Below are 27,315 nucleotides of genomic sequence, written 5' to 3'. Positions count from 1 at the left end.
ACAAGTCATGTTCTCCCTAATGGTCATTCATGTGTTTCATTTCTGTAGCAATGTAGCTTCAGAATTGACCTTTATTTCATTTAATCTTCATGGGTTTGGCGTTATTTCTTCATTGAGCTGTTCTATGTTAGTACTGATGGTGTAATGTTCATCTGTGTTCTCAGTTGATTTCACTGGTGTATAATTAACTACTGCTCAGAGATTGATGCTATTCCTCTTTGTCCATGTGGAGGAGCTAAAATCCTCTTGTTTAACATGTGAAGCACTTAGTGCTACTTTATAGCTTATGCATTAGTATAATTTTAATGGGTGTTGTACTTATAAGCCTTGTTTATATGTATATATATATATATATATATATATTCCTCCTTGAATTAGCTCATTCTAGCAGCATGAAGATGCAGACCTGGTGCCTTAATGAACTGCTAGTTAATACTCTATATGTCTGTTGTTTATTTCAGACTCAATTGCTATTCATAAGCAATTACACAGGGGGAGAACACTGCTGTGGGGCTCGTGTGGTTTGGACCAAAGCAGGTCACAGACGCTTCACTAAGAAACAGAACTGCCAGAACCCTAAAGTCACTGGGTGCAAGGCAGGACCACACCCTCCACAGAGCACCAGTTCATTGTAGGGTAAAACACACACACACACCTGTGGACAGTTTCTCACACACTCACCCAGTTACACACACACACAACTATGGACAGTTTCACACACACACCCTGTCACTCACACACTCCTATGTGTGTTTGGACATTGGGAGGAAAGTGGAGCACCCGGAGGAAACCCACTCATACACCGAGAGAACCCTCATAGATAGTGACCTGAGGCAGGGCTCACAACCGTGAGTGCCACCACTCCGCCCAGCATTCCGCTCATCACACTCTCAGGGTAAAGACATTATACAACAACATGTAAACTCACCTGAGAGTTTCCAGTTTACAGAGTGGACTCTTCAGTGCAGCAGAGAGCAGCTCCACTCCTGAATCCTGCAGGTCATTGTTACTGAGGTCCAGCTCTTTCAGGGAGTTCACTGACTGTAGAGCTGAACCCAGAGATTTACAAGATTTGTTGGTAACACTACAGAGAGCTAATCTGTAAAGAAACACACAGAGCACAGTTAAAACAGAGGGGATGATAATCATCATCATCATCATCATTTTCTTCTCCGCTTCTCCATTTCAGGGTCGCGGTGGGGATGATAATAAATAAGTAAAATTGATTTTCAATAGCACAATGAAAACAAAATATTTACACACCATAAATAACAGTAAACACAGCCATAAATATTCACACTGAATAAATATCAGTTCTTTCCAAAAATGTCTTTATTATTTACACATGAAAATATTATTTAAAACATAAATAAATACAATTTCTGTTGAGTATGTTTGTATTTATAAATCTTAGTGTGTGTTCACATGGGTCATGAATGTCCTGCTGTGGCTCATATTCATTTATTCATTCATTGTCTGTACATCCATTTGTGATGAAATCATCTATTTCAGGGTCCCAGATGTGACCTTGCAGTGGGTCCAGACCCTACCCAGGATCAGGGCAGGAACACACCCTGCAGGGAACGTCTGTCCATCAGAGGGCACAACACACTCACACATTCACTCACACTATCAATCCACCTCAGACCCTGGGGCTGTGTGACAGTGACACTGTGCTGCCCCCGACTCATACAGAGGTAAAACAGACTAAATACACAACACCCCTTCACCTGAGTGTCTCCAGTTTACAGAGCACTCTTCATTATTGATCATTGACCACAGACAGTAGAATACGTCTTCATTAGGAAAGAGTTACAGTCATTTACTGCTACAGACTCTGTTCCTGAAAATAAACAAGTCCCACTGCTTCTGTTTCACTGTAATAGTGTAATTTAACAGAGTAATGCAGCGTAATTTAATCTGAATAATGATGTTACACTGTGGTGAAGATGGGCCTTTGACAGACTGCAGACTGGGATTAATATTAATAACCAACCCCCCCTTTATCACTGCTTCTAAATGACACAAGTCTGAGTGTTAAAGCTCTGTCAGGAAACAGACGACTGAGACTCTGTGAGAAACACAACGAGCTGAAACTAGTTTACCATAAATATTCTAGCAGAGGTGACTCTGGGTTTTAACAGAATCAACAGCTTCTACAAGTGGAAAAAAGACACATGAAACATCTACATAGCTGTTATTCTCAGGACACTGTAATAACTAATCTCATTGGGTACGAAGATAAAGGCTCAACTTTTACTCTGTTACATCACCTTCTGTGTAAAGTCTTAAACATGTAATCAGTGTATTTTGGGGAGGAATGTGTGTAACTGGGGAAAAATTCAAACTTGTGAAGCATCTTCTTTGATGGAATCAGTGTCCCATTAATGAGTTACTCACTGGGTGTAATCTGGTTGAACATGTGTGTTAATGCACACTTGTAGCTATATAGTGTTCAGCTTTATTCATGTTTGTGTAACAAATTCCTAAAGCTCTGCCACTGTGAGAGAACTGTGTGACATTTGGTTCCACATTTTCAAAGGAAAGATCTAAACCTTAAGGTTTTAGAGCCTAGTGTTTGGGGAAATGATTCTTTAATTTTATTCGGTCCAACACTGGTCTATAACTGATTCATCACGGAGGAGCTGAAATTACACATTTCAATCCTCCAATCAGAACTGAGTAAATGCAACAAGGAACACAGAAGAGTAAAGCACAGAGGAAAGCTAGGAACTCTCAGGTCTGTGAAATGTCTTTCACTCAGTATACAATCTAAACTACAGCCATCGATTTAATTCTCATTTTAGCCTCGAATAAGAAGATTAATTTAGAGCAGCACAACTCCAACTCAAACCTGAGAGTGGAGAGAACTGTGGAGCTGTTTCACTGGAATCCAAGAGCTTCCCCACTCCTCCTTCACCCTCACAGCACAGAGGGGCTAACGGTTCATAAACAGAAGCTGAACACCTAGAGCTCCATCTGTGTGACCACCACCAACTACAGCCAGAGTGTCTCTGAACGAGAGCGTGGGGATTAGTCGTGTGGAGGTGAAGTCTCTCAGACTGACGCTGATACAGGTGCATTTCAGTAAATTAGATTATAATTAAAAAGTTATTTCAATAATTCAATTCAGAAAGTGAAATTCATATATATTCATTACAAACAGAGTGATCTGTTTTTAGTGTTTATTTCTTTTAATATGGATGATTATGACTCGCAGCCAATGAAAACACAACAGTCATTATCTCCGAAAATTAGAATATTATATGAGACCAATTTAAAAATTATTTTAAAATGTTGTTCTACTGAAGCATGTATAGTATAGTACTTGGTTGGGGCTTTTTGCATTAATTACTGCATCAGTGTGGCGTGGCGTGGAGGTGATCAGCCTGTGGTACTGCTAAGGTGTTATGGAAGGTTCCTTTGATGGCGGCCTGCAGCTAATCTGCATTAGGTCTGGTGTCCCTCATCTTCCTCTGGCAATACCTCGGATTCTGTTTGGGGCTGAGGTCGGGCGAGTTTGCTGGCCAATCAAACACAATGATACTGTGGTCATTAAACCAGGTAGTGGTGCTTTTGGCAGTGTGAACAGGTGCCAGGTCCTGCTGGAAAATGAAATCTCCATAATGCTCATCAGCAGAGGAAAGCAGGAATTGCTCTAAAATTTCCAATGTAGTGGAGATGAATATGTTATTTATTTTTAATAAAAGAAATTACGCTTTTTTGGGACTTAATATGCAGAAAGTTATCTTAATATGCAGAAAGATCTTTCTTCGCTCTCAGTCACTCATTCCATCACACAGCCCAGATCTAAATGTGAGATAACTGAGTAGAGACGGATCGTAAACCTCACTCCATGATGGTTTATGACCCAAGGTCACAAAGGGTCAAGAGAAGAATCTTTGGTGATAGCAGAGATGCACACAGACTCAGATGATATCCCACTTTGATTCCATGTCCTCTTACACATTTTAAAGACTGTTAAAACTAAAAGAATCAAACATCCAGAAGTTCTTGGTAAACAAGTTGTATATGGGCACAACTGTGTAACACACTCTGTGTGTTATTTGGTTAAGAATGATGTAAAACATGGATTGTCTGAATGACTTTACTTTGTGTAACATATAATCTCTTGATTCCTCTTGAAAACTATGATTCAGAATTCTTTGTCTTGTTAAGTGTCATAAATTTTATGTGATGTCACTACCAAGGTACAGGAAACAGCCAATCAGGAGCAAGAGATACTCCAATCCTCAATCCCTGAGGTCCAATCAGGTATTTAAGGTGGGTTTTCTAAATTCTGGTTAAAAACCCAGACCCTCAAAGTGATGACAAGAGCTTCAGGATCAGTGACGGAGAAGGAGGCCACACGCACCCTCAGAATGACCTTCTGAGCAAAGGCCCAGGAGACAACTGCATTGACATGTCTCTCACCAGGAGTCAGATCAGTGATGACGGAGAATTCCCCACAGAGACCTTCAGAACACCACCAACTCCGACCGAGGGGTCGCCGTGTCTCTGGCCAAGAGGGAGGAATGCCAGCGGCTGCATTGCTCCAAGGAAGCCCGCGCTGGAAAGCACCACGCATCAGTGACATACTCCCAGCTGTCTCCTCTCCTCTCCCGGGATACGCAAGGTCACTGGTTTCATTTCTTTCATAACTCAGGAGTGGTGCTGAATGCTCGCTGGGATAAACAATAGCTTTTCTAGAATTTAGGGTAATTATCATAAAGAAGTTCCCTCATATATTAATCTCCCTGTTCCCTCATGTATCGCTGTAATCCATTTCATTATATGAATGTATAATCAATATTTATTATTTTATATTATTATTAATATTATTGTGAAAAAAACAATCCTTGGTTATTTGTTTATGCACCTTTCCTGTACAGAATTATTCCTTCTAGTTCAGATTCAATTTCAGAGCCAAGAGAGTTCAGAGCGTACTTATCCTTTGTCGAGAGAATGCCATCCACCCACCTCAGTGTGTAAATTAAAAGTACTTTTTTATTATTTACATGTATTAGACGAGGCCTGTAGGTGACAGTATATCATTTACAAGTGTTTCTTACGTACAGTACGTGTGTTGTTCATGTCCACGTCCGAGTGAAATTTACTGACGCTAAATCACAGCTTAGGAATGACTCTATTAAAGAAACTGGGAGGATATCACATGTAGTTACAGCTGAAAAACATTATAGAACGACTGTTTAATGCAAAGGGTGGGTTGTTAACAGTAACAGGGAGGGGTTTAAACGTCCAAATACTCGTTAAATACATAAAAAAATATCTTTCCTCTACTTCGTGGAAATTCGTTTTTCGCGGGTGGCATCCCCCGTGAAAAACGAGGGATCACTGTAAAGTCATCTAACATGATGACCTACATGTCCAAGCTAAAATTGGACAGGTAAAGACACTACATATTATTTAATGGCTCCCAAACATGGAGCTTAGCAAAATGAATTAGATAATTAATTATCATTGACTCTGCTATGTAGTATTTATGCTGTTGCACTTTCAATAAATGTGCTCGGATACAGCAGGAGGGAGTCAGTGACTGCGTACTGGACATCTGTCAATCAGCAGACTTCCCCAGAAATTTCCTGAGATAATGACTTTTGGGTTTTCATTGGCTGTGAAGTGTATTTTATTGTCCGTATGTGCATATGTTACTAAGTGTACAGCACATAGGCATGTCTCACTCTTCTGGGTTTCTACATAAGGTCTGTGTCCCTGGGAAGGGAATGTTTAGTTCAAGTTCCTTGACAAGACAGGAAACCCCTTAATCTTTCGTTCTCTCAGTTCCAGACAAGAACCAGGCCACTACCTTATTTAGATAGGAAACAACCTATACAAGTGAGGAGTTTTGGACTGAAGGGGAGGGACGAATAGAATTGGCTGTCTCTCTCCCAGCTCTTAGGAGGCTGGTAAGATGCTGTTCTTTTGTGAAATAAAAATGTATTAAAACTCTAGACAATGTCCAGCGGAGAATCTTCTTCAGCATCATCCACACCACACCACCCCAGAAGAACATACACAAGCTGTAAGCCATAATCATCCACATTAAAAGTAATAAACACTTAAAATAGATCACTCTGTTTATAATGAATCTATATTAACTTTATTAATCTAAATCAGGGGTGGCAACCTTTACCACTCAAAGAGACATTTGGACCCGTTTCACACAGTAAAGAAAACACTGGGAGCCACAAAATCCTTTTGAAATTCTAAATGAAATAGCACTGCGCATAACAGGGTCTTTTTGCCTTTGTGCTCTGTATAAACGAACTACACTGTGTTACATTTATGAAATCAATGAACGACTGCAGAGAAAATGAAATAACATTTCTGCATCCAACAAAACATTTTTAACTCTGAAAAAAAGACGTTGTGTTGACGGTTAAATAAAATAATCAATGTCTATTTGAGTCCTTGTAGTAATGGGAAAAAAACGCAGAACTTAAATTATCCACTGGCAGCAAACAACAACGCTGTCCTCTCTCTGCGTGCCGTCATTATTTTACTGGCGCCATGCAGTCAGCGGTCAAAAAGTTCAAGAAACCGCACACTGGCGGGTGTCGCACGTTGGAAGTTGTGACAAAATATTTTAAATATTAAAATATTTTAGATGTTACAAGATCGCCATAATCTTAATAGAATTACATTCTGAAAATGAACGAACCAAAATAAAATACATTTTAATTAAATACTCATTAATTATTTTCAAAAGCTGAGCCGCATCAGAGGGATCAAAGAGCCGCATGCAGCTCTGGAGCCGCGGGTTGCTGACTGCTGTTCTAAATTAACTTTCTGATGATATTCTAATTTACTGAGCTGCACCTGTACATCTCAGGTGTCAGAGTGAGTGCTGACTCCTGAAAGATGCAGTTCTACAGAATTCCTCTGCTCCCCTTCATCCAAGAGTTGAATCAGTGCAAAAGTAAGACCTCTGTTCTCTTTATTCGCTCAGAAGGAGATACCAGGTAACGACTGGAATTAATTAAATCTTCTTTTAGATTCACTTTGTGAGTCTTCATATCATTATTCCCCTCAGATCAATAACATTCCCTCATCATAATCCAACATAACTGATGTTCTACACGTATTGCCTTAATCTAATGAAGGTGTAATGAAGTGTAATATCTGACATCCCATTAATACCTTAATATCTTTTTGATAAACTCTCCCTCATTAAAGGACAATTTCACAATTTATTAATTAACCAATGAAATCTCACCTGAGAATCTCCAGTTTACAGAGTGGACTCTTCAGTCCGCCAGAGAGATGCTCCACTCCTGAATCCCGCAGACAATTGTTACTGAGGTCCAGCTCTTTCAGGGAGTTTTCTGATTGTAGAGCTGTTCCCAGATATTTACAAAAGGGCCAGTCGAGACCAAAGCCACTCAGTCTGCAAATAAATCATGAATGAGGTTAAAAATATTTACAATTAAAATGTTATTAAAACTAACTTTGTTGTCAGGTAGTGACACTGTTTTTTTATTTTTCAATAGTAACACTTATATAGAGCCTTTCTCAAAACAGAAGGCTTTACAAGCAACACAAGGGACTGTGCTGTGAGTTTGACCCCTACCTCGGGTGACTGTGAGGATTGTGGTGTGTTCTCTCTGTGGTTCTGTGGGTTTCCTCCTTGTGCTCCACTTTTCTCCCACAATCCACAAAACACACACGCTCAAAGATGGATTGGTTATTCAAGTGTCCATGTGTGTGTGTGTGTGTGTGTGTGTGTGTTTGCTACCCTGATTGTCCTGTGTTTTTATATCATCATTAGGTAAGAGGTAAATACCATACACTGTAGTTACAGAAAAATTTTAAAAAGAGCAGAGAAACCTTATTCAGTTTATATTTGTTTCACTAATTCTGTGGAATATTTACATTATTGTTTTACACGTCACGTGTTTGATGATTGGTTGCATGAACTTGAGCAGACAATACTGTTGAACGTGACACCATTGGAGCGGTAGACTTCTCACACAGCAGAGAAGATTTACTCAGTAAACACTAGTAGTATAAAGAGAGTCCTTTAAATTAAGTAAACTACTGATCAGTTGGATACAAGAAACAATCAGAGAACACAGTTTTAGGGGCTGAAACAAACAGATGCTTGCATTGAGTGCACTTCATGGCTAATGCTTTATCTAGATTTAGTTATCAACATCTTAACAGTGCAGAATACACTTCTAATACAGCTTCATTTCTATTTATTTATCTGTGTGAATCTGAACTCTAGTGCTGTCTCTGTGTGTACAGTATAGTTTGTGACTGATGTAGTTCACTGTAGAGGGAGCGAGGAGCTGTGTGTGTACAGTGTAGTTTATGACTGATGTAGTTCACTGTAGAGGGAGCGAGGAGCTGTGTGTGTACAGTGTAGTTTGTGACTGATGTAGTTCACTGTAGAGGGAGTGAGGAGCTGTGTGTGTACAGTGTAGTTTATGACTGATGTAGTTCACTGTAGAGGGAGCGAGGAGCTGTGTGTGTACAGTGTAGTTTATGACTGATGTAGTTCACTGTAGAGGGAGCGAGGAGCTGTGTGTTTACAGTGTAGTTTATGACTGATGTAGTTCACTTTAGAGGGAGAGAGGAGCTGTGTGTTTACAGTGTAGTTTATGACTGATGTAGTTCACTGTAGAGGGAGAGAGGAGCTGTGTGTGTACAGTGTAGTTTGTGACTGATGTAGTTCACTGTAGAGGGAGCGAGGAGCTGTGTGTACAGTGTAGTTTATGACTGATGTAGTTCACTGTAGAGGGAGCGAGGAGCTGTGTGTGTACAGTGTAGTTTATGACTGATGTAGTTCACTGTAGAGGGAGCGAGGAGCTGTGTGTGTACAGTGTAGTTTGTGACTGATGTAGTTCACTGTAGAGGGAGCGAGGAGCTGTGTGTGTACAGTGTAGTTTATGACTGATTTAGTTCACTGTAGAGGGAGTGAGGAGCTGTGTGTGTACAGTGTAGTTTATGACTGATGTAGTTCACTGTAGAGGGAGCGAGGAGCTGTGTGTGTACAGTGTAGTTTATGACTGATGTAGTTCACTGTAGAGGGAGAGAGGAGCTGTGTGTGTACAGTATAGTTTGTGACTGATGTAGTTCACTGTAGAGGGAGAGAGGAGCTGTGTGTGTACAGTGTAGTTTGTGACTGATGTAGTTCACTGTAGAGGGAGTGAGGAGCTGTGTGTGTACAGTGTAGTTTGTGACTGATGTAGTTCGCTGTAGAGGGAGTGAGGAGCTGTGTGTGTACAGTGTAGTTTGTGACTGATGTAGTTCGCTGTAGAGGGAGTGAGGAGCTGTGTGTGTACAGTGTAGTTTGTGACTGATGTAGTTCACTGTAGAGGGAGTGAGGAGCTGTGTGTGTACAGTGTAGTTTATGACTGATGTAGTTCACTGTAGAGGGAGTGAGGAGCTGTGTGTGTACAGTGTAGTTTGTGACTGATGTAGTTCGCTGTAGAGGGAGTGAGGAGCTGTGTGTGTACAGTGTAGTTTGTGACTGATGTAGTTCACTGTAGAGGGAGCGAGGAGCTGTGTGTGTACAGTGTAGTTTATGACTGATGTAGTTCACTGTAGAGGGAGCGAGGAGCTGTGTGTGTACAGTGTAGTTTGTGACTGATGTAGTTCACTGTAGAGGGAGTGAGGAGCTGTGTGTGTACAGTGTAGTTTATGACTGATGTAGTTCACTGTAGAGGGAGCGAGGAGCTGTGTGTGTACAGTGTAGTTTATGACTGATGTAGTTCACTGTAGAGGGAGCGAGGAGCTGTGTGTTTACAGTGTAGTTTATGACTGATGTAGTTCACTTTAGAGGGAGAGAGGAGCTGTGTGTTTACAGTGTAGTTTATGACTGATGTAGTTCACTGTAGAGGGAGAGAGGAGCTGTGTGTGTACAGTGTAGTTTGTGACTGATGTAGTTCACTGTAGAGGGAGCGAGGAGCTGTGTGTACAGTGTAGTTTATGACTGATGTAGTTCACTGTAGAGGGAGCGAGGAGCTGTGTGTGTACAGTGTAGTTTATGACTGATGTAGTTCACTGTAGAGGGAGCGAGGAGCTGTGTGTGTACAGTGTAGTTTGTGACTGATGTAGTTCACTGTAGAGGGAGCGAGGAGCTGTGTGTGTACAGTGTAGTTTGTGACTGATGTAGTTCACTGTAGAGGGAGCGAGGAGCTGTGTGTGTACAGTGTAGTTTGTGACTGATGTAGTTCACTGTAGAGGGAGCGAGGAGCTGTGTGTGTACAGTGTAGTTTATGACTGATTTAGTTCACTGTAGAGGGAGCGAGGAGCTGTGTGTGTACAGTGTAGTTTGTGACTGATGTAGTTCACTCTAGAGGGTGCGAGGAGCTGTGTGTGTACAGTGTAGTTTGTGACTGATGTAGTTCACTCTAGAGGGAGCGAGGAGCTGTGTGTGTACAGTGTAGTTTGTGACTGATGTAGTTCACTGTAGAGGGAGTGAGGAGCTGTGTGTGTACAGTGTAGTTTATGACTGATGTAGTTCACTGTAGAGGGAGCGAGGAGCTGTGTGTGTACAGTGTAGTTTGTGACTGATGTAGTTCACTGTAGAGGGAGCGAGGAGCTGTGTGTGTACAGTGTAGTTTATGACTGATGTAGTTCACTCTAGAGGGTGCAAGGAGCTGTGTGTGTACAGTGTAGTTTGTGACTGATGTAGTTCACTCTAGAGGGAGCGAGGAGCTGTGTGTGTACAGTGTAGTTTATGACTGATGTAGTTCAATGTAGAGGGCGAGAGGAGCTGTGTGTGTACAGTGTAGTTTATGACTGATGTAGTTCACTGTAGAGGGAGCGAGGAGCTGTGTGTGTACAGTGTAGTTTATGACTGATGTAGTTCACTGTAGAGGGAGCGAGGAGCTGTGTGTGTACAGTGTAGTTTGTGACTGATGTAGTTCACTCTAGAGGGAGCGAGGAGCTGTGTGTGTACAGTGTAGTTTATGACTGATGTAGTTCACTCTAGAGGGAGCGAGGAGCTGTGTGTGTAGTCCCTGACCCACAGCCCTGTGTTCATGTGGATCTGTGTGGATGTGTTGTAAGCTGCAATATGCCACATAAATGAACTATTTTATTGCCAAATTATATATTTCTACAATCGCCCTGTACAGAATCTGGAAATACTGTACATAAGTGCAGTTATTTGTTACAGAAACTATAAATACTGTGAGCAGTCAATTGTGAATTATATTAGTTAAAGGTGGAGCGGTGTGTGAGAGTAAGAAGCGAGTGTATCCTTTAAGGTGGAGCAGTGTGTGTGAGTAAGAAGAAACTGTATCTTTTAAGGTGTACCGGTGTGTGTAAGAAGCAAGTGTATCTTTTAAGGTGGAGTGGTGTGTGTGAGTAAGAAGAAACTTTATCTTTTAAGGTGGACCGGTGTGTGTGAGTTAGAAGCAGCTGTACATTTTAATGTGGAGCGGTGTGTGTGAGTAAGAAGTAAGTGTATCTTAAGGTGGAGCAGTGTGTGTGAGTAAGAAGCGACTGTATGTTTTAATGTGGAGCGGTGTGTGTGAGTAAGAAGCGACTGTATCTTTTAAGGTGGAGCGGTGTGTGTGAGTAAGAAGTGACTGTATGTTTTAAGGTGGAGCAGTGTGTGTGAGTAAGAAGCGACTGTATATTTTAATGTGGAGCAGTGTGTGTGAGTAAGAAGCAGTTGTACCTTTTAAGGTGGAGCGGTGTGTGTGAGTAAGAAGTAAGTGTATCTTAAGGTGGAGCAGTGTGTGTGAGTAAGAAGCGACTGTATGTTTTAATGTGGAGCGGTGTGTGTGAGTAAGAAGCGACTGTATCTTTTAAGGTGGAGCGGTGTGTGTGAGTAAGAAGTGACTGTATGTTTTAAGGTGGAGCAGTGTGTGTGAGTAAGAAGCGACTGTATATTTTAATGTGGAGCAGTGTGTGTGAGTAAGAAGTGACTGTATCTTTTAAGGTGGAGCGGTGTGTGTGAGTAAGAAGCGACTGTATCTTTTAATGTGGAGCGGGGTGTGTGAGTAAGAAGCGACTGTATCTTTTAAGGTGGAGCGGGGTGTGTGAATAAGAAGCGACTGTATCTTTTAAGGTGGAGCGGGGTGTGTGAGTAAGAAGCGACTGTATCTTTTAAGGTGGAGCGGTGCGTGTGAGTCAGAAGCGACTGTATCTTTTAAGGTGGATCGGTGTGTGTGAGTAAGAAGCGTCTGTATCTTTTAAGGTGGAGCGGGGTGTGTGAGTAAGAAGCGACTGTATCTTTTAAGTTGGAGCGGTGCGTGTGATGTTTTTTCTTCATTGTTGTCTTATGTCACGCTCTGGCCCTGTCCTGTGGTTTCCTTGTTTGCCATGTGCTAGGACATCTTAAAATGTCCTAGCTCACTCCACCTTCTCCCAGCGTACACTGTGGGCATTGGTTTGCCAAATTTCTTAAATCAAAATAAGGAATGCAGAGGCCGAGGACCAGTATGCCCTTGTAAAACCTTTTCCACTGTAGTACATTGCATAAAACATATTTATTGTCAGACATTTATTAAGCCAACTGACATCAGCGCCTGTCAGTAGCCTTTTGAACAATGGCAAAGCAGAATGTGTCCATGTATATTGCAAATACTGTATCACGAATTTAAAATAACTGTATTATTTTAAGTTATGGCGGCACAATGGCGCAGGAGGTAGTGTCGCTGACCCACCGCAACCCTGAACTGGATAAGGGTTACAGACAATGAATGAATGAATGAATGTTCCAGAATGGAGGAAGAAATGAGTGCATGTGTCTCTGTGAAAACACTCATAGGTGGTACCTGGAGGTTTTGGTTTGATAATGGGTTGCAATTGGTCTAAAACGTATGAGAAACAAAACAGTTTGTTGCTGGTTGTGAATTACACAGTTGTACATTTTGTAGCTGGTCTTTTATTTGTATAGTTTTGTTTTAAATAAGTTTACTTCTTAAAGAGGTTACAATTGTTAAAGAAAAAACTCATGTTAACTCCCTACCATGAAATCAAAGCTTTCTTAGATTTCTCTGTTTTAGCGTATCCAGACATCTTTAATTGAGTATATATTCAGTTTTAAATTGTGAGACTTGTATATTCGTCTCTCCAAAGCTAAAAACAACTCTCTGACACCAAGTTTGTACCTAGATTTACACCATCTCCATGAAGCTCTGGTTAACCATAAAGTATATAGTTCAGTTCTGTTGATAATAAAATTTTAATTGACACAGTTAATCATCTCAAATCATCCACTTGCAGTCTCCACACACTAACAACCACATTTTTAAAGAGTGTGTTTCACACTACAGCACCAGACATACTCCACATTGTAAACACCTCACTCGTGTCGGGGTTTTTTCGGAGCTCCTCACTAAAGACTGCAGTTGTAAATCCTCTTCTAAAAAAGAAAAATTTTGAATCATCTCTGATAAGTAACTACAGGCCAATTTCTAATTTACAGTTCAGTGGCAAAATCACTGAGAAAATAGTTTTCAGGCAAATCACTAGTTTCTTGTCCATTAACAGTAGCCTAGACAAATTCCAGTCCAGGTTCCGGTCTAATCACAGCACTGAGACTGCTCTAATCAAGGTAATTAATGACATCTGCTCAAATACAGAGGCTGGAAAGGTATCTCTTCTGTTACTTTTTGACCTTAGTGCTGCCTTTGATACCATTGACCATAAGATCCTTATAGATAGACTCGCAGACTCACAAACTAGACTCTCAGTAATAGCCCTGAGATGGTTTGTTTCTTACCTGGAAGGCAGGAACTACTTTGTAGAAATAGAAAATAATATTTCAGAGAACATGCCAGTGAACTGTGGTGTCCCCCAGGGCTCTATTCTTGGTCCACTTTTATTTAATGTATACATGCTTCCTCTTGGCCAGATTCTACAGGACTATGAGCTGTTCCTATCACAGCTGTGCAGATGATACTCAGATTTACATGGCCCTGTCCCCAAACGACTCTGGCCCAGTGACTCATTAAGCAGGTGCCTTGAACCCATCACTAACTGGATGGGACACAATTTTCTGCAGCTGAATAAAGATAAAACTGAGATTATACTGTTTGGGAATAGCACTTAGAGACAAAGATTGGCTACGTATCTCGACTCGAGGGCCCTCAAATCTAAAGAACTGGCTCACAACCTTGGTGTATTAATGGACTCAGATCAGTTTTAGTCTCATATTAAAGAGGTTACTAGATCAGCATTTTACCATCTTAAGAACATCAGTAAGATCAGAGATTTTCTGACTAAACCAGAGCTGGAGAAACATATCCATGCCTTTATTTCTAGCATTGATTACTGTAATGGTCTCTGAGCTGGACTTCCACAAATGACCATTAAACAGCTTCAGCTGATTCAAAATGCAGCCCCCAGAGTCTCACTCAGAGCAAAAGAAGAGATCACATCACCTCCCCCTCTCATCCTCAGATCCTTACACTGGAGACCAGTCTGTTACACAATAGACTTTAAGGTGTTATTACTGGTAATAAATGTCTAAATGGGGTAGAACCAGTGTATTTATCAGATCTGCTACAGAGATATGAGCCGAGCAGAGCTCTCAGATCTTTAGGAACTAGACTTAGTCCTGCCTCAGGTCAAAACTAAACATGGAGAGGCAGTGTTTAGCTCCAGCGCTGCTCTTAAATGGAACCAGCTGAGAATATTAGAAGAGCCCTGACGTTAGACACTTTTAAATCAAGACTTAAAACGCTCCTGTTTGAGCAGCTACAGCTCAGCTATATATATTCTGCACTTTTCTGTAACAGCATTTTATTTCTTTTCTTGTCATTTTAAATTGTTTTAATCATTTTACTCTTTTAATGTAATTATCTTATTGGACATTTATGATTTTATTCTGGCTTTTAATTTAAATGTTTCTTTTTCTGTAAAGCACTTTGAATTGCTTCTGTATGAAAGGTGCTCTATAAATAAACTTGCCTTGCCTTAACCCGGTCATACACTGTGCTGCTCTGAGAGACACAGGGATGTGGGGGTTAGTGGGTAAAGCTGTGAGCCGCAGATTGGGATTCATTGGAAAGTGATTAATTTAATATTAATTCTATATTTTATTCTGATTCTCTTATACTTTTAGGTCTCTGTGAACTCTGTCAGAGTTGTTTGTCTCTTCTCTGCCTGTGTATCATTGGTTTATAACCTTGATGCTTGGGGGAAGATGGTTTATGGATCAATTGAGGGTGATAACATTTCTATAATGTGTGTATTATCCCACTGATGGTGGAAGTGTGTGACCAAGTGGTGACCAAGAAACATCTGATTAAGCTTTTCCATCTCTACTTTCAAACAAAACATCCTTACTCTCTTCACACAAACGTGACTCTCTCTAATTCATTCTCAACAACCTCAACCAACACCTCAATCCAACAATTGGCCGAGCCAGAGCCAGGAGCCTTTACATCAAGAATCAAGATTCATCTTCTGACAGTTGGTTTTGGATTTTCTGAATGAAACCCCCCCTCCACCACCCCAAGAATATCTGAAAATTTGTTGAAAATTACAGCAGATATTTCTAAGCCCTTAGAGTGTTTTCAGGACCTTCCTAGCTTTAACCATGAGTACAGAGGTGCTTCCTGTAGAGATCCCTTCTACACCCCACCCTTCATTCACAGAGCTCCTTATCCTTATTTAGAGTCAGAATATGTTATTATTAATATGAGGAACATGCTGCATTAAGGTCTTCTGCTGAATCTGGTGAAATGGTTTGTTAAAATACACACTGCTGATAAACAGCAAAAAATACTACAATATTTTACGTCCCTAGAGTGATTATATAATATATATGTCTGTAAAAAAGTGTGTGTGTGTGTGTTTGTATACAAAGAGAGTGGACAGTGGAGCTGAGAGAGGGGACAATAAGGGGACAGTGGAGCTGAGAGAAGGGACAGTGAAGGGACAGTGGAGCTGAGAGAGGGGACAGTGAGGACAGTGAGGGGACAGTGGAGCTGAGAAAGGGGACAGTGAAGGGACAGTGGAGCTGAGAGAGGGGACAGTGAGGGGGCAGTGGAGCCGAGAGAGGGGACAGTGAGGGGACAGTGGAGCTGAGAGAGGGGACAGTGAGGACAGTGAGGGGACAGTGGAGCTGAGAAAGGGGACAGTGGAGCTGAGAGAGGGACCATGAGGGGACAGTGGAGCGAAGAGAGGGGACAGTGAGGGGACAGTGGAGCTGAGAGAGGGGACAGTGAGGGGACAGTGGAGTTAAGTGAGAGGACAGTGAGGGGACAGTGGAGCTGAGAGAGGGACAGTGAGGGGGCAGTGGAGCCGAGAAAGGGGACAGTGGAGCTGAGAAAGGGGACAGTGGAGGGACAGTGGAGCTGAGAGAGGGGACAGTGGAGCTGAGAGAGGGGACAGTGAGGGGACAGTGGAGCTGAGAGAGGGGACAGTGAGGGGACAGTGGAGCTGAGAGAGGGGACAGTGAGGGGACAGTGGAGCTGAGAGAGGGGACAGTGGAGCTGAGAGAGGGGACAGTGAGGGGACAGTGGAGCTGAGAGAGGGGACAGTGGAGCTGAGAGAGGGGACAGTGAGGGGACAGTGGAGCTGAGAGAGGGGACAGTGGAGCTGAGAGAGGGGACAGTGAGGGGACAGTGGAGTTGAGAGAGGGGACAGTGGAGTTAAGAGAGGGGACAGTGAGGGGACAGTGGAGCTGAGAGAGGGAACAGTGGAGCTGAGAGAGTGGACAGTGAGGGGGCAGTGGAGCCGAGAGAGGGGACAGTGGAGCTGAGAAAGGGGACAGTGGAGCTGAGAAAGGGGACAGTGGAGCTGAGAGAGGGGACAGTGAGGGGACAGTGGAGCTGAGAGAGGGGACAGTGGAGCTGAGAGAGGGGACAGTGAGGGGACAGTGGAGCTGAGAGAGGGGACAGTGGAGCTGAGAGAGGGGACAGTGAGGGGACAGTGGAGTTGAGAGAGGGGACAGTGGAGCTGAGAGAGGGGACAGTGAGGGGACAGTGGAGTTGAGAGAGGGGACAGTGGAGTTAAGAGAGGGGACAGTGGAGCTGAGAGAGGGAACAGTGGAGCTGAGAGAGTGGACAGTGAGGGGGCAGTGGAGCCGAGAGAGGGGACAGTGGAGTTAAGAGAGGGGACAGTGAGGGGACAGTGGAGCTGAGAGAGGGAACAGTGGAGCTGAGAAAGGGGACAGTGAGGGGACAGTGGAGCTGAGAAAGGGGACAGTGAGGACAGTGAGGGGACAGTGGAGCTGAGAGAGGGGACAGTGAGGGGGCAGTGGAGCTGAGAGAGGGGACAGTGGAGTTAAGAGAGGGGACAGTGAGGGGACAGTGGAGCCGAGAGAGGGGACAGTGGAGCTGAGAAAGGGGACAGTGAGGACAGTGAGGGGACAGTGGAGCTGAGAGAGGGGACAGAGAGGGGACAGTGGAGCTGAGAAAGGGGACAGTGAAGGGACAGTGGAGCTGAGAGAGGGGACAGTGAGGGGACAGTGGAGCTGAGAGAGGGGACAGTGAGGGGACAGTGGAGCTGAGAGAGGGGACAGTGAGGGGACAGTGGAGCTGAGAGAGGGGACAGTGAGAGGACTGTGAGTGTAGAAACAGGGAGGTGGTTGTAATGTTCTGGCTGATTGGTGTAAATGTAACAGTGAGAGACGTCACACTGATGTAGATCTAACACTCACCGAGCTTTTCTGCAGACAGCCACAGCTGGGATCAGTCTCCAATAACCCATACGGGATATGTTGTATTTACTCAGGTCCAGTTCCTCCAGCTCCTCCTCTGAGGTAAGGAGAATGTAGGTTAGAGCTGAACACTGTCCAGGAGAGAGCTCCTCTTTTGAGTGTTTCTCTGAGTTTAGAAACTCCTTAATCTCTCTGGAGAGGGACTGGTCCTTCATCTCAGACAGACACAGGAACAGATTGATGGAGCGCTCTGTGGAGATTAATGTGACAAAATATTCACCTCCTTTGATTAACTCTTTGATGCACTTTGTGATTCCCTTTGGTCTCCTGTGTGTGTGGGTCAGTAGACCCTGTAGGAGTCTCTGATTAGACTCCAGTGAGAATCCCAGCAGGAACCGGAGGAACAGATCCAGGTGTCCATTCTGACTCTTCACAGCTGTTTTCACTGCTCCCCACAGAAGATCATCCAGAGAAACCTCCTCAGACTGATCTCTGTCATCATCTGATTCAGAGTCACTTTCATAAACAGAATTCTCAATTTCAGAAAAAAAACAATCCAGTTCTCCATTCTGACTGTATTCTTCTCCTTTATCCACTGTTCTCTGTGGAATATCACCCAGAGGATTCATCTCATCATCAGACCTCTCTCTATGTCGTGGTATAAAACACTGCAGTGGCTCCATGATGTTGTTCTCATAGCAGTGAAACACAAAGACAGCAGCCAGGAACTCCTGAAAACTCAGATGAACAAAGCAGTAGACCTTCCTCTGGTGGATCACACACTCCTCCCTAAAGATCTCAGTGAAGATCCCAGAATACACTGAGGCCTCAGTGACATCAATGCTGCTCTCTCTCAGGTCCTCTTCATAGAACATCACATTGCCCTTCAGCAGCTGTGTGAAAGCCAGTTCAGCCAGTTTCAGAAGTTCGGTTCTGTTGGACTCCAGCAGTTTCTCTGGGTCTCTCTCCTCTTTCTCCTCATACTTCTCCTTCTTCATGTTTGTCTGAGTGAGCAGGAAGTGTGAGTACATTTCAGTCAGAGTTTTAGGGATCTCCGTGTGACTCTGTGTGATGATTCTCTGAAGAACAGTGGCTGAGATCCAGCAGAAGACGGGAATGTGGCACATGATGTGGAGGCTCCTCGCTGTCTTAATGTGGGAGATGATCTTCTGGGCTTGGTCTTGGTCCCTGATTCTCTTCCTGAAGTACTCCTCCTTCTGGGGGTCGGTGAATCCCTGAATTTCTGTCACACGGTGGATGTACTGAGGAGGGATCTGATTGGCTGCTGCTGGTCGGGAGGTGATCCAGATTAGAGCAGAGGGAAGCAGATCTCCTCTGATGAGGTTTGTCATTAACACACCCACTGATGATGTCATGGTGATGTCAGACACTTTCTCACACTGTTCAAAGTCCAGTGGAACTCTGCTTTCATCCAGACCATCAAATATAAACACAGCTCTGAGCTGGTCATATATCTCTGGGTCCAGATCTCTGAGCTCAGGATGGAAGGCACACAGAAGTCCATGAAGACTGTACTGATCATCTTTAATCAAGTTCAGCTCCCGGAACGGAAGCATAAACATGAGATCTACCTCCTGATTGGCTGCTCCTTCAGCCCAGTTCAGAATAAACTTTTGCACAGAGACGGTTTTTCCAATTCCAGCGATGCCTTTAGTCAGAACTCTTCTGATCTCCTGCTCTTCTGCTCTTTTATCCTCTTTTCTGTCTCTGAGTCTGAGATCTTCAGCCTTCACTCCTCCATCAGGACCTTGTAGAGGTTTAAAGATGTCTGAGCAGTGGATTGGAGCGTCCTGGTGGTGTCTCCTGGGTGTTTTCTCCATCTGTAAAGCCTCATGTTCTTCATTCACTCCTTCACTCTCTCCCTCGATGATGTAGAGCTGAGTGTAGACACTGTTCAGGAGGGTTTTATTCTCTGGGGTTCTGATTCCCTCAAATAAACTCTCGTACCTGTTCTTCAGTCTGGTTCTGTGTCTCTCTGAAACTCTGTGAAGAACATCATCTGCTGGTTGGTGAGAACCTTGCTCCATGGACACTTTGTGTGGACGGAGAACCGGACGTGTTCTAGATCTCTTTCTGCACTGAGGACAGACAGAGTCTCCTGATGGAGGAGAACGGTCCCAGAAGCTGCTGATGCACTGTCTGCAGAAACTGTGTCCACAGGTGATAGAGACTGGATCAGTCAGAAGATGGAGACCCAGTCCACACTTGGACTGACCCTGGAGCTGATCATCCATCCTCCACCTGAAGGAGACACAGTGGAAGAGTGAGTTTAGGATTCAGACAGAATTAATCCATAACACAATCACAGAGAACAGAGAGAGGATCTGTTCTCCTTCATTAGAGCTGTTTATCTGTAGTGATGTTTCAGTAGAGCGCCCCCTGGTGGAAATCAAACACAATAACTAACACTAGCAAGAACAAAACACAAATATATATTATCATTCATAACAGCGTTAAACTGCTCAGTGTGACAGTGAGTGATGAACCAGGTCTAAAACTACAAACTGGATTCCAAAAAAGTTGGGACACTAAACAAATTGTGAATAAAATAAAACTGAATGCAATGATGTGGAGGAGCCAACATCTAATATTTTATTCAGAATAGAACACAAATCACAGATCAAAAGTTTAAACTGAGAGAATGTATCATTTTAAGGGAAAAATATGTTGTTTCAAAATTTCATGGCATCAACAAAAAAGTTGGGACAAGGCCATTTTTACCATTGTGTGGCATCAGCCCCTTCTTCTTACAACACTCAACAGACGTCTGGGGACAGAGGAGACCAGTTTCTCAAGTTTAGAAATAGGAATGCTCTCCCATTCATGTCTAATACAGGCCTCTAACTGTTCAGTCGTCTTGGACCTTCTTTGTCGCACCTTCCTCTTTATGATGCGCCAAATGTTCTCTACAGGTGAAAGATCTGGACTGCAGGCTGCCATTTCAGTCCCCGGATCCTTCTCCTACGTAGCCATGATGTTGTGATTGCTGCAGAATGTGGTCTGGCATTATCTTGCTGAAAAATGCAGGGTCTTCCCTGAAAGAGATGACGTCTAGATGGGAGCAGATGTTGTTCTAGAACCTGAACATAGTCCTCTGCATTAATGGTGCCTTTCCAGACATGCAAGCTGCCCATGCCACAAGCACTCATGCAACCCCATACCATCAGTGATGCAGGCTTCTGAACGGAGCGTTGATAACAACTTGGGTTATCCTTGTCCTCTCTGGTCCGGATGACATGGCACCCCAGTGTTCCATAAAGAACTTCAAATCGTGACTCATCTGACCACAGAACAGTCTTCCATTTTGCTACACTCCATTTTAAAAGACCCCTGGCCCAGTGCAAACGTCTGAGCTTGTGGAGCTTGCTTAGAAATGGCTTCCTCTTTGCACTGTAGAGTTTCAGCTGGCAACGGCGGATGGCACGGTGGATTGTGTTCACTTTCAATGCTCTCTGGAAGTATTCCTGAGCCCATGCTGTTATTTCTTTGACAGTGGCGTTCCTGTTTGAGGTGCAGTGACGTTTAAGGGCCCGGAGATCACGAGCATCCAGTAGAGTTTTACGGCCTTGACCCTTACACACAGCAGTTGTTCCAGATTCTCTGAATCTTTTGATGATGTAATGCACGGTTGATGATGAGAACTTAAAAATCTTTGCTATTTTACGCTGGGTAACACCATTCTGGTATCGCTGCACTATCTTTCTGCTCAACAATGGTGGAATTAGTGATCCTCTTACCATCTTGGCTTCAGAGAGACACTGACACTCTGAGAAGCTCTTTTTATACCCAATCATGTTGTCAATTGACCTAATTAGTGTTAATTGGTCTTCCAGCTGTTCGTCATATGCTCAATTTCCTTTTTCCAGCCACTTATTGCTACTTGTCCCAACTTTTTTGGGGATTTGTTGACACTGTGAAATTAAGAATCAACATATTTTTCCTTTAAATTATTCCATTTACTCAGATTAAACTTTTGATCTGTCATCTATGTTCTATTACGAATAAAATACTGATATTTGCCATCTCCACATCATTGCATTCAGTTTTTATTCACAATTTGTTATGTAATAAGTGATGAAAACAGCTGACTTTAACCTAAAACTGAGCATAAACTTTAATATGAAATGAAAGATTATGAAATAAAAGAAAAATGAAAATATTAATTTATCCATAAAGAAAACACCCCAGGACCTGTTTATGGCACAGGTTCTGCTCTGGTTATGTGACTCCAGCCAGAGACTCTGTGAATAATTAACCCGTTATTCTTTGTGAAACGGCTTACTCTGAAACTCCACCGACTTATAAAGGGACCCGATCTCCTCAGATCTTCCTCAGGGTTTAACACTGAGCTAAAATAATTCAAACTGGTCAATCACAACTGGAATTAGGATCACGGGATTAAAACTACATTTTTATCATGAACCTCCTCCAAATGGCAGCTGTCCGCTATATTTTAGATATGAAGTGTTCCAATAAACTAAGAATTGTGTTACATTACATTTATTCTGAATGATATTATATTGTTTTAACATATAATCTTTTATATTACGTCCTACATGATCCTCTTCAAATGTAATCAGTGTGTTGTAGATAATCTTACAGTACCTACACTCATCTATGGCTCATGTGTAGGAAGTTTAAGATTAATATGGTTTAAAATTAAGGGTGAAGAAGCAGAATAACCAATCACCCTTTATTTATTTATTAATGATATACAAATATATCAGGTGCAGTTCTGTATTCTGCACATTCCTTTAAAGATGGCTCATGTCACAAGATCAGACAGATTTTAAATTCCATGGTTTGTACCCAAATGTGGTAGTAGTAGTTTTCATAGAGAAATACCCTGATGTTATTAATCTTCTGTTCTCATTCTCATGTGTCGCTGTAGTCCATTTTATTATCTGAATGTATAAGCAATATTTAATATTTAATATAGTATTTAATAAACCAGTGGTGTTGACAAAACCAATCCTTGGTTATTTATTTAGTTGTGTGTTCTGTCTTTGTACAGAAGTCTTACTTTTGGGTCAGATTCAATTTCGGGGCCAAGAACCCTTCTGTTTTTTACCACTGACCAACTGCATTGTGTAATATGTGCACAGTGCTGGAAAAACCCTGGTTGGTGTGGTACAGTTGATCCTCATGTGAGAGACCGGGGTTTGATTCCAGGTCTGGGCAACCAGTCTGTGCTACACCTATAAGAGTCCTTGGGCAAGACTCCTAACACTGCGTTGGCCTAGCTGTAGTACCAGTAACCTAGTGAGTCACTCTGGAGAAGAGAGTCTACCAAAATGCCACGAATGTAAAAAAAAAAAAAAACTTTTTCTTTTGTTGCTGTGGACCATGAAAAATAAACACTACAAGAATAAATTCAGGAAATGATAAAACAGAAAAAGTTCTGAACAACAGGAAATGTGTGTGTGATGGTTTTCTTTAATTACTTTTCATCATTAGTCCGTTTATTACTTACTCTGGGTCAGGGGGTCCTGCTCCACTGCTGAATGTAGGAGGGTCAGGTAAAGACACCCCACTCTTCATAGACACATGGCTGAAGGCTCTTTTTTTACTGAATGTAGGAGGGTCAGGTAAAGACACCCCACTCTTCATAGACACATGGCTGAAGTCTCTTTCTTTACTGAATGTAGGAGGATCAGGTAAAGACACCCCACTCTTCATAGACACAAGGCTGAAGTCTCTTTCTTTACTGAATGTAGGAGGGTCAGGTAAAGACACCCCACTCTTCATAGACACATGGCTGAAGGCTCTTTTTTTACTGAATGTAGGAGGGTCAGGTAAAGACACCCCACTCTTCATAGACACATGGCTGAAGTCTCTTTCTTTACTGAATGTAGGAGGGTCAGGTAAAGACACCCCACTCTTCATAGACACATGGCTGGGTTCTCTTTCTTTACTGAATGTAGGAGGATCAGGTAAAGACACCCCACTCTTCATAGACACAAGGCTGAAGTCTCTTTCTTTACTGAATGTAGGAGGGTCAGGTAAAGACACCCCACTCTTCATAGACACATGGCTGGGTTCTCTGTCTTTACTGAATGTAGGAGGATCAGGTAAAGACACCCCACTCTTCATAGACACAAGGCTGAAGTCTCTTTCTTTACTGAATGTAGGAGGGTCAGGTAAAGACACCCCACTCTTCATAGACACATGGCTGAAGTCTCTTTCTTTACTGAATGTAGGAGGGTCAGGTAAAGACACCCCACTCTTCATAGACACATGGCTGAAGTCTCTTTCTTTACTGAATGTAGGAGGGTCAGGTAAAGACACCCCACTCTTCATAGACACATGGCTGGGTTCTCTTTCTTTACTGAATGTAGGAGGATCAGGTAAAGACACATCACTCTTCATAGACACATGGCTGAAGTCTCTTTCTTTACTGAATGTAGGAGGGTCAGGTAAAGACACACCATTCTTCATAGACACACAGCTGAAGTCACTTTCTTTACTGAATGTAGGAGGGTCAGGTAAAGACACCCCACTCTTCATAGACACATAGCTGGGGTCTGGAGAAGCTGGTCTCTCTGTCTGTAATCTGAAAACACCACACAAACTTTATCAAACACTTTCTCTACCTTGAAATTTCCCAGTTAATTACTTGCATTAAGATCATTATTATGTTAGTTTTAAAAATTCTAGGTTGAAAATACGCAAATGAGACAATATCTAATGAAATATGAGTTTATTTGCATTTATTGTAGAAACACAGATCTGAACCATGGATAGAGTCTGATTCAAGATGATTTTGCATATTAATCAATGGTTTTTACACAGGGAACTTTAGATATAATTTTATAATCACTGTCTAAATCAGAAATGACTGTCAATAGCCTTAAAAGAACATTTTGACCATGTTTTTTGACCATTATTTATCTAATCATATGTTTAACAACAACAATATAGAACATACATAATAAAGATATAAATCAACAGCCATATAGAATATTATAACATGTAATAACTCAAATAACAGCTCATAGGACTCCCAAATAAAAACTGATGTGCACACACTCCGCCACCATACTGGGTGTTGTATGTCTGTCCTGCACAACACAGGCTAGTTATCCTTGTCAAATTATATCTTAGTTGTCCACCCCTGCTCCAGATGTAGGTCCCTCATCCATCTCCTGCTGATGTCTTTTCAGTTATTTAGCTGTGTTCAGTCTCTTACAGTTTCACACTGGTGCTGGTGACAGCCTCCACCTCAGAGATTATGAGTTCTTCAGCTTCCCTCACTGCAGTGGGACTCTGACGCCTCCAAAGCCACAGCCTCTCAATAACATTTAACAGGGCAGAGGCACCTTCATTAAAAGTGGAGATGGTCGTACTTGCTGCTGCCACAGCCCTGTTATTATGTGTGTCCATGTAACAGAGCTGAGGAACTCGTCTGCATTTTGAGTCCTGCATTCTCTGCAGCAGACTCTCTCCTGACATGCGGTGGTACACTGTGATAAACTGCTTCCCCACCTCTCACCTTAGAAAGATTTACAGCATGTTGTTTAAGGCTATCAGGTGTTCCCCCATTCTCCTCTGCTTCACTGTACCAGCACCAGGAGGATTACAGCTGGTGTGTATGGGGTTGTCATCAGTGGACACACAGTGGAGCAGACCTTCATCTGAGCTCCTGTACCCTGACTATTCAGAAATGCCCCTGTAATCATTTGGCCAAGTTTTACATTTAGTGTCTGTCATCTTCCCTACACCCTTTCCTCCTCACTCCCTCTGTGCACTCAGTTTCCTTTGTGATGTACCCAGTCACTCGAGGACTTTATTAATACACTCCAATTTCACCATTTGATCAGGGTATAGTTTTAGAGCAGCCAGTGTGTCTGAGGGGTGCTAACATTGTTTGACTGATTTGCATAATGTGATGTATCAATGGTACCATTACATGTGATCTGCACCTGTAGCAGAACTGACCCTGAGGGGGTGCTGCAGAGGCAGCACTGGCCACATTTAACACATTACTTTCACTATTTAGAAAGATGTGTTCAGGTTTAAAGCAGGACTGGTATATTTTATTGTCACAGAGCAACACGTTTCAGCTGTTAATTAAAAACAAACACGTCTTAGGGAGTAGTTACTCTGTAAGGTGTTGCTGATGCTGCTAGGAGGTCAGTTTAATGTTTCAGGTTGTTGCTTGTGTTCTTTAATTACTGTTTGTGATTTGTGACTTACATCAGAACAGAGGTTCCTCCTCCATTGCTGATGCTCCCCTGCTGATGATCCATTGTTGTGTTTTTACTGTTCACACTCAGCTGGACCCTGTGTGTTCACAATAACACAATTACCATTCACATTCATTAATACAGCATTCACAAGACTATTAAACATGGTTTAATTATAAACAAATGAGCTTATACCGACTAAAACACGTATAAACCAGTTACACCATGGGAGTAAACCAGTAGTACAGTTTATGGGAGGTGGTTGCTAGGGTGTTATCAGGTTGTTAGGGAGACACATGGTTAATAGTGAAATGTAGGAGGGGCAGCTGGGGTACAATGTTGTTGATTAAATATTTAAAAGAAACACATATTTGAGGAGAAACAGTTTCACTCTTTACTCAGTGGTGTTTATTCACAAATAATCATCATCATCACCATCATCTTTTTCGTAAAGTACACATTATTTAACTTTAATTTACAGTTATCTCAGTTCAAACTCATCACTAACTCACCCCTGACTCAGCCTTAACTCTTCTTAAACTCAGCCATAAATTCACCATTATTTTGGCTCTAATTCACCTCAGTTCTCTGCTTTTAGATCTGAGCTTTTATAAACTCCTGCTGGAGAAACTCAGATGTGGTTTACTTTCACAGCTTTACAGGGGCCTTTAAACCCATGTGTTAATGTCTGGAGTTTGAGGTTTAAATGTTCAGAAGCAGCTGTAGGTTTTGTGAGTAAAGTTAGGTTTGGTGACTGTTAGCAGAGTTAGTGCTGCTCAGTGAAGACGGACTGCTCCAGTTTCTCAGTCTAAACCATGAAGACTGTGAACTACAAACTCGTTTATCCACCGTTATCAGACAGTGCCACTGTTTAAATCACACTGAGGCAGTTCAAATTACTGTTTAATCCTCTGTACGTTTAAAAATGCTGATAATTAGAGAGTAACTGAGCTCCTGCTCACTGTAAAAACCCTCTCTCTGAGGATCTGAGACGAGAACCTAAAACTCTAGTAAATTATAAAGCCATCATGGTCTCCACAGGACGGAGCTCGTACTTATGGAGCCTGTACTTATCTCGTGGTCTCAATATATTATTGTGTGGCCTTATTAAAAACAACCAGTATGTCTCCGTATGGGCTCCGCAGCACAGACTGTGGTAGTGAGACACTATTAACTGAGAGAGGATTCAATGATCAGAGTTTTCTGGTTGAGTCAGAGTTTCCCCTGTGCTGTGGGAACTGTGTAATGTGTGTTGTGTTGGAGAACTGCTGAGGAGGAAGAACACCTCCAGAAAAGAGAAACACAAGGGACGAGGAGAAGAGAGTTCTGCTTCTTTCAGGAATTTTAATAAACTGTGAAATTAAAACACAGCATTCCACTGTTTTGAATGTATTTAGTGAGAAAACTGAATCCTGTTTGTGCAGGTTTCTCGTGTACTGCATGTGATATATTTTATTTCTTATACTAATCACAGCTGGGTCCTGGGGTTATGGGTTCGAGCCCCGCTCCGGG

At 42.4% G+C, this 27,315-nt stretch overlaps 1 protein-coding gene across 2 annotated transcripts in view; it reads right to left on the bottom strand.

The window, feature by feature from the left end:
• Positions 1-27,315, bottom strand: part of LOC136707070 (NACHT, LRR and PYD domains-containing protein 12-like) — a 52,226-nt gene that overhangs the window by 12,899 nt on the left and 12,012 nt on the right. Inside the window, exons 4-9 of one of the 2 annotated variants that reach the window (XM_066680944.1) lie at positions 25,814-25,900; positions 23,091-24,170; positions 17,877-19,858; positions 17,597-17,693; positions 7,238-7,408; positions 929-1,099 (exon numbers count right to left, since the gene is read on the bottom strand). In XM_066680944.1, coding sequence (XP_066537041.1) covers positions 929-1,099; positions 7,238-7,408; positions 17,597-17,693; positions 17,877-19,858; positions 23,091-24,170; positions 25,814-25,866 — 3,554 coding nt within the window. In that variant the 5' untranslated portion in view covers positions 25,867-25,900. Of the gene's footprint in view, positions 1-928; positions 1,100-7,237; positions 7,409-17,596; positions 19,859-23,090; positions 24,171-25,813; positions 25,901-27,315 lie in introns of both variants that reach the window. The other variant, XM_066680943.1, reaches the window with a different exon arrangement.

This window comes from Hoplias malabaricus, chromosome 9 (assembly GCF_029633855.1).
Source record: "Hoplias malabaricus isolate fHopMal1 chromosome 9, fHopMal1.hap1, whole genome shotgun sequence".
Lineage (NCBI taxonomy): Eukaryota > Metazoa > Chordata > Actinopteri > Characiformes > Erythrinidae > Hoplias > Hoplias malabaricus.
Note: the sequence above shows the minus strand (reverse complement) of the source record. Positions and strands in the feature narration are given on the sequence as shown.